This window comes from Plasmodium vivax, chromosome 3, assembly GCF_000002415.2.
Source record: "Plasmodium vivax chromosome 3, whole genome shotgun sequence".
Classification (NCBI taxonomy): domain Eukaryota; phylum Apicomplexa; class Aconoidasida; order Haemosporida; family Plasmodiidae; genus Plasmodium; species Plasmodium vivax.
Window position 1 is genome coordinate 347,570 of NC_009908.2, and position 10,464 is coordinate 358,033.

General features: G+C 50.0%; 4 protein-coding genes across 4 annotated transcripts, besides 8 other annotated features; 2 read left to right on the plus strand and 2 right to left on the minus strand.

Annotated features, from left to right (window-relative positions):
* Positions 1–11: 11 nt before the first annotated feature.
* Positions 12–70: a microsatellite.
* Positions 71–1,089: 1,019 nt separating this feature from the next.
* Positions 1,090–1,117: a microsatellite.
* A 185-nt stretch (positions 1,118–1,302) lies between these two features.
* Positions 1,303–1,350: a microsatellite.
* A 303-nt stretch (positions 1,351–1,653) lies between these two features.
* PVX_000730 (exosome complex exonuclease rrp4, putative) lies at positions 1,654–2,691 on the plus strand (the record flags this gene model as incomplete). The annotated part of the gene is made up of 1 exon (XM_024731206.1): positions 1,654–2,691. The coding sequence occupies one exon, from the start codon at positions 1,654–1,656 to the stop codon at positions 2,689–2,691; it is 1,038 nt and encodes a 345-aa protein (XP_024586944.1).
* A 308-nt stretch (positions 2,692–2,999) lies between these two features.
* On the minus strand, positions 3,000–4,033 carry PVX_000725 (hypothetical protein, conserved; the record flags this gene model as incomplete). Its single annotated transcript, XM_024731207.1, has 2 exons — positions 3,750–4,033; positions 3,000–3,625 (listed from the first exon to the last, which is right to left on the minus strand). The coding sequence occupies exon 2, from the start codon at positions 3,615–3,617 to the stop codon at positions 3,000–3,002; it is 618 nt and encodes a 205-aa protein (XP_024586943.1). The 5' UTR covers positions 3,618–3,625; positions 3,750–4,033.
* An 83-nt stretch (positions 4,034–4,116) lies between these two features.
* Positions 4,117–4,140: a microsatellite.
* A 748-nt stretch (positions 4,141–4,888) lies between these two features.
* Positions 4,889–4,922: a microsatellite.
* Positions 4,923–5,132: 210 nt separating this feature from the next.
* PVX_000720 (hypothetical protein, conserved) lies at positions 5,133–6,661 on the plus strand (the record flags this gene model as incomplete). Its single annotated transcript, XM_024731208.1, has 3 exons — positions 5,133–5,441; positions 5,564–6,428; positions 6,598–6,661. Exons 1-3 carry the CDS (start codon positions 5,390–5,392, stop codon positions 6,659–6,661), a joined length of 981 nt encoding a protein of 326 aa, XP_024586942.1. The 5' UTR covers positions 5,133–5,389.
* Positions 5,185–5,212: a microsatellite.
* Positions 6,454–6,506: a microsatellite.
* Positions 6,662–7,249: 588 nt separating the features above from the next.
* On the minus strand, positions 7,250–9,193 carry PVX_000715 (hypothetical protein, conserved; the record flags this gene model as incomplete). Its single annotated transcript, XM_024731209.1, has 1 exon — positions 7,250–9,193. One exon carries the CDS (start codon positions 9,191–9,193, stop codon positions 7,250–7,252), a length of 1,944 nt encoding a protein of 647 aa, XP_024586941.1.
* Positions 9,194–10,191: 998 nt separating this feature from the next.
* Positions 10,192–10,211: a microsatellite.
* Positions 10,212–10,464: the final 253 nt, after the last annotated feature.

The following is a 10,464-nucleotide window of genomic DNA, read 5'->3' on the forward strand; positions in this document are numbered from 1 at the left end:
AACAGAACATTTGAGGGCTTTTTTGGGGAACTCACAGGATACATCACATAACATTACATCACATAACATTACATCACATCACATTGCATCACTTCACATGCCTGCGTGTACGTTCGGCGCGTCAATAAAATTGACAGTGGGGTACATAACCTCCGATTCGCTTAACGCGCTTTTGACTGGGCGAGTTGCAGCAGCGCCAAATGGCCTCAACGGGATAGCTATATATATGCCAAATCGCCTGAACGGGTCAGCTGAAATGGCAACTGGTCCGCACAGGACAGTGGTAAATACGAGAGCGTTCCAACGTGTACCGCCAAACGCGCTGCACATAAACCGTCCATTTGCAAACTGGGGAACACTTCAAACTGAGTAACATGTTATCTTTAGTTTTAATTTCCCCTATCGGTCGCTCTGCGGTGAGACAAGTTGCCTGTTTGAAGCGGCACTGCTCATGCGTACACGTTTTTAGTACTCCGTTATTTTTGACGTTTCCTTTTTTTTTTTTTACCCCCGTTGCTGTGCGCAGTCGATATGGGGTTTTAATTTTTTAAAGCAGTTGAATGATGTTTAAATGGTATGTTAGGGGAAACACGCTTAAATGGCCGCGTTGTTCCAAGTGCAAATCAGGTTTTACCTCCGCGACGTGGTTGCTTCCTTCTTGTAAAAACGTTCGCTTATGTTCCAACGGGTCGCATACGAACGCGGCGAAGGTGTCTTTCCCGCTGGGAGGAAGGGGCACTGAAACACACACCGTTCAACTCATTTTGATGACAACTTTTAGAGAGGCGAAAAAAAGAGTGGTGTGGGGGGGCCAATTTGACTCCATGCTGCGCACAAAAATGACGATAAAGTAATATCTTTGTTCCTTTTATGTCATGTGCGAGGGGACCCCAATAAATGTAAATAACATAAAGACGAAGGGGGAAACGAATTGAATAGACCCTCCACCAGGGGAATACTTTCCCCCCAAGGTGCAGCCCGCTTGGGGGGGATGGCAATTACTCGCCTCGATGTAGCATCGCAGTGGGGCATCTCCTAGTGAACAGAAAGATGGGCGGCTTCTTTGTGTACATGGCACTTTGCGTGCAGCGCGAACTGCTTTGCGGAGAGATGCAATGAAAAAAAAAAAAATAAAAAAATAAAAAATCATGATAACCCTATCGATGCTACAACGGGTTGAGGCCCCAACCCTGCAGTGCTGGTCACCCGTGGCGAAGTCGTGAGGTGCGCCCCAGCGGAACGAACCGCGCCAACGCGTTGGTTCGCTTCAAAAAAAAGGAGGTCCCTCCCTCGGGGGAGAAGCGCGACGCGCCACCGCTGGGTGTAGCAAAAAATAAAAAAATAAATAAAAAATAAAATAAACAAATAAACAAGCAAATCGCAACCAAACGGATGCACAACGCAAATTTTCACGAACGTGAGGTTGCCATACGGATACGCGGCAAAAAATGGGCCACAAAAAGGGGCTTACGACACGCACTGGTAAAAATTGAAAGGGGGAGAAGAGGACACTGCATACGTACACGTTAGTGGCACGCGAGGCGAGGTGAACGTTCTTCCGCTGGGCCTCCTCTTTTCCTGCCTGCTGAGCAGCAGCATAGCAGCGCTTTTGCATAGCGGCCGCTTACCTGCTTCCCCCCCCGGTGAGGCAAAATGGACGTGCGCGTGACGACGCCGTATGACGAAGAGCTGGACGACATCGAGGAGTTCAACAACCGCATCCTGGCCACGGAGACGCTGAAGCACAAGGGGGAAAGTGTGCAGCGCAGCGGAGACGAGGCGTGCCCGAATATAAAGAAGCTGGTTCTACCGGGGGAAGCAATCCTGAGCAAGAAGGACAAGGGGAGGTTCTTGAAAGGCAGTGGGTTATACGAAGAGGATGAGAAATATTTCGCATGCATCGTAGGTACGGTAAACTATATTAACAAGTTAGTGTACGTAGAACCGTTAAGAGGAAAGTACACCGGAGCAGTAGGAGATTTACTGGTGGGAAAAATAAAAGACATAAGTAACGACAAATGGGTTGTTGAAATTGGCTCCTACTGCAAAGCACTGCTCTCCATTTCGCAGACAAACATCAGCGTCTTTTGCCAAAGAATAAGACTCTACAATGATGTAATTAATATGATTAATATATATAAGCCGAACGACATTATAGCATGTGAGGTACAGAGAATCCTCGCCGATGGGTGCATCGTCTTACACACCAGGTCCTCCATTTATGGGAAGCTGTCGAATGGGATCCTAATCACAGTACCGCAGACGTTAATCCAAAACCAGAAAAAGCACATTTTTGTTTTCCCTTGCAATGTGCAGGTGATACTCGGCATGAATGGGTTCATTTGGGTTTCTTCGCCAATTAAGAAGACCAAGGACACGAACCCGAACAGTGTAGACCAAGATATTGAGGATAACAAATTCGAGGAGGTGGACGACACCACCAGGAGGAACATCAGCATCATCAGCAACATCATTAAGTTGCTCGCCAAATACCACATTAACATTAATTACGACATCGTCACGAAGATTTACGTGCACTACACCTCCAACCGGAACAACTCCGCCACCTACATTTTGAAGCCCTACGTCTCCGACTCCTACCTCTTCAGCTACATAGACAAGTTCGCCCCCTGGGGGGGGGGCGGCGCCCTAAGCGCAGGCGAAGCGGAAGCGAAGCGAAGCGACTGGTAAGGGGCTGCTAAACGGCTGCTAAACCGCTGCTACGCTGCTACTCGTGGGAGGCCCCCCAGGTGTTGCCAAACATTTGCTTCCCCGCTTAAGCGCTCGGGGGGTACGCTCAAGGGTGTTTGTTCTGGGTGGAAGTGGTGGCCCCCCGCATAGGAGTGTACACATGCTACGATCGACGCGAATGTGCCGAATGTATGCCCTTCGGAGGTGAGGGGACAACGCGGGCAAACGTTGCAGAGCGGCATCTACTCATCGGGAGTATGCTGATCGCACACCAATTATGTTTTGCGCAATACCAACTGCGTGCTCCGCTATGGACCCAGGCCTACGACGAAATTCTGCATCTGGCTTTTCAAAAGGTCATGGCTCCGCTTGGTGTGCGTCAAGTGGTGCTCCAAATCCCGCCGGTCCCTTTTAAACTTGAGCATTTCGCTGTGCAGCTTGTCCTTAGCGCCAATCAACTTATAGTACTTCTCTTCGCTCTCCTGGACGTTGTGCCTTATCATGGGGACTCTCGTTTGCATGTAGTCAATGTCACTGTTAATAATGCCCTTCGCTTTGTTAATATCTTTTTTTTTTTTTTTTAAGAGGGAGATCCTACTCTTGTGAGCATTGTTCCTCTTCATTTGACTGATGATGTTGAGCTCTAGTTGAGCGTTCAGCACGTCAGACTGGACTATATTTTTTTTTAATTTTTTTAATTCCTTGTTGCCATCAGAAAGTTCGCTGTGCATCCGCCTGGTTAGGGACTCCAGGTTTCGGATTTGCTCCTTGCAGGAGATTATTCCCTCCCTGTTTTTTCGCAGCTTGTGCGCGATAAATTTTGTGTAGTTCCTCACGCTGACGGAGGGCGCGCCCTTCGCTTCCTTCAGCGTTAGCGCGTCGATTTTGCTCATAATTTCGTTCTCCGAGACGTTGCGCCTGGCCATGGTTCGCGCTGCGAGGGGGGGTAGCACAGGGGGTGTGGAGCTGCACCGGGGGTATGCGTAGCCTTGGTGGGGGTGGACGCCTAGCACCCTCCTCGGATCAGCAGGTGGGTTCGTCCGCCCAGCGATACGCACGTGTGGATGTGTAAGAATCGAGGCGGTGTGGAGAAACGAAGCGGTGTAGACAGTTGTGGGGGCAAAAAAGGACAAAGGCCGGCACAGGTATGCTACTTGCTGGTCAGCGTTTTTTTACGGAGCTGCTCCGTTTAGCAACGCTGCACAAAAATGAATTATCGCAGGGGGGTGACAGGTCAATGGGCAACTTCATGCTGTGCGTGGAGAATAACTACGCGTGAGACAACGTGGGATTGCTCTTTCAACTCAGGGGAGTTAAACAGTTTTTAATTAAAATGGGAAACAATGCTGGAATGTGTGTTTTTTATTTTTTTAAAGAGCCGACGTTTGAATGGGGGAACCGCAACTGTGCGATGTGCCTTCATATGGGTGTATGTACAGGTGTGCAAAATTGACTTTTTTTTTTTTTTTTTTTTTTTTCCCTATTGTGGTTAGCGTGCCCGAGGGGGGGGTGCGCCTTAGCCGCTATGCCCCACCTGCTCATTTGTTGGCTCCCCCACGTATAGGGCCCTCCCAATTGATCACCTCCTCAAGAGTGGGTCCAGCCAGGTGGCTGCTCCACTTCCGGTGTGGCAACAACTTGTTGGCCTCTTTCCCCCCTCCACAGAAAGCACTCGTTGTGGATTTCCTTTTCGAACGCTCCTTCACACCATGGCATAGAGAAAGCGCCAATGCTTATGTTGTCCTTCTCCACAGTAAAGATGACGTGGTGGAGGGAGCACGTTCTCCCTTTGTGACTCGCCCCGTGGGTACGACGCTAACATTGTTCGCTCAAACGGTTGACACATTTATCATTTTTTTTTAAAGAAAAACGGTGGGTTATCATTTTTTTAAAAAAAACTTATTTTAATTTATTTTATTTATTTTTAAGGGCCACTCCTGTTCACTGTTGCGCCATGCAGGACGCCTCATTTCCTCGTGTGGCTGCCTACACAGTGGCTGGGCGCACTTTCTGCCATTTTGCTGTTGGGAGGACCACCACTGCTTTGCCATTTTGGCGCACGCCACGGGGGTATATATAATAGCGTAAGGCGACGCAGAAAAAAAAAAAAAACAATATGATGGTTTTCTCCTTTTTGGTAAAATTCCGCACAGGAATTGGGTGTAGAGGCACATTTCGCGTGAAAGTGTACGATTGTGCGTATGTACGCATTTGCTAATTTGCTAATTTGTTCTTTTTTTTTCTTTTTTTTTTTTTTTTTCTCCGTTTTGGGTAAGCGCAACAGGAAGGAAGCCCCAGCTAAGGTGCTCACCTCGCCACGACGCGCGATAAATAACGTCACACGAGTAGAGGCACTTCTCCCACCGCGTGGCCAAGTGGAAGGGGAAAGTTGCGCCTCTTTAACAACATCCCACCGATCCCTTTTTTTTTTTTTTTTTTCCACTTCACCTTTGTGGAAAAGGGTTAGGAGTCCTTCCCCACGTAGATAAAATATATACTACCAATTTGGAGCAACAAAGGGGAAAAAAAAAAAAAGAAAAAAAAAAAAAAGGCTGCCCTCGCTTAACGCCAAAGTATAACCACCACATATACGCCGCAAACCTGCGGACGCCGTTTTTTTGGGTAGCTTACCCCCCGCTCACACGCACGTGCGCGAGCGGCCGTGCACCCCCCAACAGAGCAAGAAGGAGAGTAGAACATGGTAAACATAAACTGGCCGGGGCTCCTCAAATGGTCGACTAAATACGCAGGTGGGTGCCGCGGCTCACCTGGGCGTGCGCAGAGTGTTTGCAGCGTGTGTGGCAGTGCGCTTTGGCGGCGACACCGCCTTTCCGCCGCTTTTCCACCGCTTTTCCACCGCCTCCCCCCCCAGATGGCACCATCGACACGAACAAGCGGCTGAGCAAGGACGACATCGAGTTCCTGCAGGGGGCGATCAAGGACGCCCTGAGTCAAGTGGAGGACCCGTACGAAGCGATAAACGAAGCGGTGAAAAACTTTGAACATGCCGATGAAGGAATGGTCCTGGCTTCCGCCAAAATTGTGGAAAGGCTAGTGGACGAGTACCCAGAGGTCTCCCGCAATCTACACAAGATAAACGCAATAGACCCTTTATTAAAACTGCTAAACCAAACAAACCACCACATCTTAGAATCCGTTTTGCAAATATTTTCCCTAGCCCTTTCAAATAACCCAGAGCTACAAGAAAGTGTCTTCAAAAAGAACGCCTTAAAAACTTTATTACTGAAATTGCAAGAATCCCAAAAGAGCGTAATAGATAAGAAGCTAATAACAGCCATTTCGGCTCTCATTAGGCACCATGATGAGGCAGAAAATAAATTTATTGATTATGGGGGGGTAGGATTCTTAGTCTACGGGATGCAAACAAATATGTATCAATACCAGGAGAAGTCGGCTCTACTGCTGAAGCATTTGGTTCTTCAAAATAAAATTACGTTTGAGATTTTTTTAAAAAACGAAATAATGAAGGGACTAATCTGCCTTGCTAATAACAAAAATATTGACGAAACGGGCATACAGTATGGGGAGACGACGGCCGAACTGTTCCTTGCTCTGATGCAGAACCACCGGCATAGGTTGGCCAAGTCGGGGTGCCTCCACAACTTGAAGCTCTTGATAGAGGACCGCCTGGCCTACCTGCGCGTTGTGCAGGACAGCGCCTCCTACGACGTCTCCCAGGAGATCGAGCTCTTCTCGGACTGTTTGAAGTTGACCAGGTAGGGCGGCCAGCGGCAGGGGCCACCACACGTGTGCATAAATACATATATATATGTGTGGGTGGGTGTGTATATATGTATGTGTGTGTGTATATGTATGTGTGCGTTATTGTGCCTGCCTGCGCAGATGTACACCTTTTTTTTCCCCCTTTTTTCTGCCCCCTTGCAGCTGGCCGGTAGCGAAGCAGCCGGAGCAGAAGAGCGGCGGGCACTTCAGCTTATCCAACTGGTAGGGGCGGAAACGGCCCCCGCGAGGAACTCCCAAGTAGGCGGTTTTTCAACATTAATTAGCGGCACTTCAATTTTGATTAGCGGCACTTCAATTTTAATTAGCGGCATTTCAATTTTAATTAGCGGTTTTCCAATTTTAAGCAAATTTGGCCAAACGGGAGTCCCCCTTCCACAAAAGGGCAAGAGGGGAATGCCTTACGGATGAAGCAGCCAGTTTGATTTATCGCAGCCCGAGGCTGGCCCCTTGCCAATGACCTTCTTTTGCCCCCTTTTGGAGCGCCGCTAACTCCCTTTGGTGCGCCGCTAACTCCCTTTGGTGCGCCGCTAACTCCCTTTGGTGCGCGGCTAACTCCCTTCGTAGTGCTGCTAACTCCCATTTGGAGAGCCGCTAACTCCCTTTGACTCATTTCGAACCCCCGTTTGTTTTTAATTAACACGTAAGCGCGGCGAAACGGAAAAAAAGGCGCCGCGGTGAAGCGAACAAAATGGCGACGCAGCGAAGCGAACAAAGTGGTGACGCAGCGAAGCGAACAAAAGGGGCCACGCGGACAACGCCTCTGAGAACGACGCCACTGCGGACTACGCCGCTCCTACCAACCCACGTAGCGGTCGGCGGGCGGACGCGCATAGCGCGCGGCGACGCGGAGGCGAATGGCGCGGCGGTTGAAGTAGAGCGGGTAGCTGAGCGTCATGCGGCCCAGGTAGCACTTGCGGAAGTCCGTGACGAGGCGCATGGCGGCCTGGTCCAAGTCGTTGTGGAAGCGGTCCCGAGCCAGCCGCTGAATGAAGTGGTAGGCGGAGAACTTCCCCTCAAAGTCGACGCACTCGGTGAAGCTAATTTGGTACCTCTTCAGAATTCTGGCCATCTCTACGTAGTCATTATCGTACAGATAAGCCCGGTGCACATTTTGCAGGAGCGTCTCCGCGGCGTTGTATATGTGATACATTTTTGGAGATATATGGTTGCAGAGCGCAAGCAGGTAGATACTATTTTCCACGTGCATGTAGCTGTGGTAGTTTCCAATGTAAGCAATGTTGCCCCCTGCCTGGTCGTCACCAGGATGGCGATTATATATTCGGTCCAATATGGCATTCCTGCTGGTGAGGAGTCTACCCCGTAGCGTATACAGGTTGGGAGCTAAAATCCCCGGCGTGTCAATCAGTTCATAAAGTTTTGAGGAATACATCTGTATGTTGGTGGTGAGACCCGGGTGGTCATACGACTTGGTCTTCCTAACTTCGAGCAGACGATTAATGAGGGCTGACTTGCCAACATTTGGTAACCCTATGAAGATGCATTTCACTTTATAATTATGAATACCCTTTTTTCTTTTCCTCTCAATCACATGGTGACATAACCTTTTAATTAATTTCTTCAAAACGATGATTTCTTTTTTCCCATTTTTCGCATCTACAAATATGACTGCACTTTTCTTTAGTTGATTTTCCATGCCTTCTTTGTCTTCCAATTTTCTATTAAAGTGCTTATCGTACCAGAAGAGCTTCCTCCTGTAGTAGCTCCCCCATTCTTCGTTCCCCTTAATGGAGGACCTATCACAGTTGGTATATACAATTATCCTCGGCTTGTTTGTCCTAAAATTAAACATGTCAAGTGAAGGGAGGTCATCAAAAACGAAGGGAATGATTCCGTTTCTAACTTCCACTATAACGTCACTCATTTTGATGTAATCCGACAGCTTTGTAATGACCCTTTTCATAAATTTAGGAAACCAGTGGACTTTTACTCTCCCGTAGAGCAAATTCTCATGCAGGTTTTCCTTTATGATGTTTTCCCTTTTGTAGGACAAAAACGCGTTGACGTTGTGTTTGAAGAGGTCCAGGGCGGACACGTTACTTCTGGGGAATAGCTTCTGTTCGTTTTCTAATTCCTCCGTTGGGCTCCCCGTCATGGGGTTGTCCTCCTCTCCGATTGCCTCCTTCCGCTCCTTCTGCTCGTTTTGCTGCTGCTCCCTCTCTAATGGGAAGGAGGACCCAACTGGAGCGTCCCCCTTTGTGCCCAGAAGCAACTTCGCGTTGGCAAAGATTTGGTCGCTAAAGGTGGGGCAGTTCCTCGCCCCGGCGCCGCTCCCCCGGGAGGAGCCGGTCTGCGGCCGGAAGAACTGCACGGATTGGGCCATCATCCCCGGTTGGAAGTCCCCCGGTTGGAAGTCCCCCGGTTGGAAGTCCCTCGTTTTGAAGTCATCCACTTTGGAGTCCCCCAGTTGGGAGTCCCCCTTTACCTCCCCCTCCTTTGTCTCCCCCTCCTTTGCCTCCCCCTGCTTGGCCCCCCCGCGCAGGCCCCTCAAAATGGCGGACTGCTCCTTCAGCCGGTTGATCATATAGCTGTACCGCGTGAAGAGAAAGTTGTTTATACTTTCCTTCATGAGGAAAGTTATCTTCAAGTTTTCGTGTACCTGCCCGCTCACCTCCTCGTCCTCCTTCTCCTCCCTCAGCAACTTTTCGTATTCGCTTTTGTAACTCCGTTCGAGCACCTTCCTAATTTCGCCCCTATAGCTGCTGACGCTCTCCCTCATGATTTTAAGCTTCTCCGCCTCCAACTTGGTGTAGTCTTCCTCCGCCCGTTTGTTAAAGTATTCATCAAAGGTTGGCGGGTGCTGCTCTTCTGGGTTTGTCTCCCTTTTGTTTTGCACTCGATTGGGGTGCAGGTGCGCACGGCGGGGATTACTTGGGGGGCTCAAAAAGAGGAGCTTCCCCACCCTTCGAGTGTGTGCGCTTTGGGTGATCGTCGTCACGTGGGGCCGCTCTACATTCGGCTGCGCTACGTGGGGCCGCTCTACATTCGGCCGCGCTACATTCGGCTGCGGTACGTGGATTCCCAGTGCGCCCCGCGTCACACATACCAACAGGAGCAGAAACGTGAGGGCCATTTTCCCCTCGCGCCCCGCTGCGTTGCAACGGTGTGGACGTGCACATTAGGCAGGCGAAGTGGGGAGCTCAGGCCTGGGCAAGTCCTACCCAACGCCCACTCCTCCCGCTTAGCGGCAAACGAGGGGAAAAAAAAAAAAAACCCCCCTACTCACTTGCACCACATGAGGTACCCTTCCGATGTGCGCAGCTACCGCGTTGTTATAGGTGAACAGTGGGCGACTAGGAGGGACCGCCTCGAACGGGAAAGAGGGTTCCTTTCATCGGGCGGCGCCCTCGGCATTCTTCATTCGAGCTCGCGTTGGAGCGCTGCCACGTAGGGGTGACCAAACGGGAAGTGCAAGCTTCACTAGTTAAGCGGCATTATTGCGACATTATTGCGGCATTTTGGGGACATCTTTGCGGCACTTTCGCGCCACACTTGTGGAGTGAAGAACCAGCTTGGCGAGTCCCCCTCAGGAGTGTTTCCCCCTCTGCGGGTCAACACTCGGAAGATTCGCTTTCTCAAAATTATGTTTGTCCCAGCCCTGCGGCGCATTATTTTACAGGTGGGTAATTTTGCTTCTGTTCGCGCTTCGGTTGATTGCTCCGCGTCGCCATGCGCGAATTGGCCGCACGTGCATCCGCATCATTTGCATGCAGATGGTTGTCATTGTGATTGTGTTGTGTTGTGTGTTTTTTTTTTTTTTTTTTTTCCCTGTTGGAGAGCCACTTGGGGAGAGCCAACCGTGCAACCCATTAGCGGTGCGCCTCGTTCTAGGCCATTTGGAGTAGGGTGCAAATAGGTGGTACCCCCCAATGAGAAGAACATAAGAGGAGTAGTGAGCCGTTTGCGCTGCCTTCACCTGGCAGAGCACTCCTTGGCCACCCAAAATGATCACTGAATGAAGGGGCGGTGGGGTTTACGCTGTAATTTTCT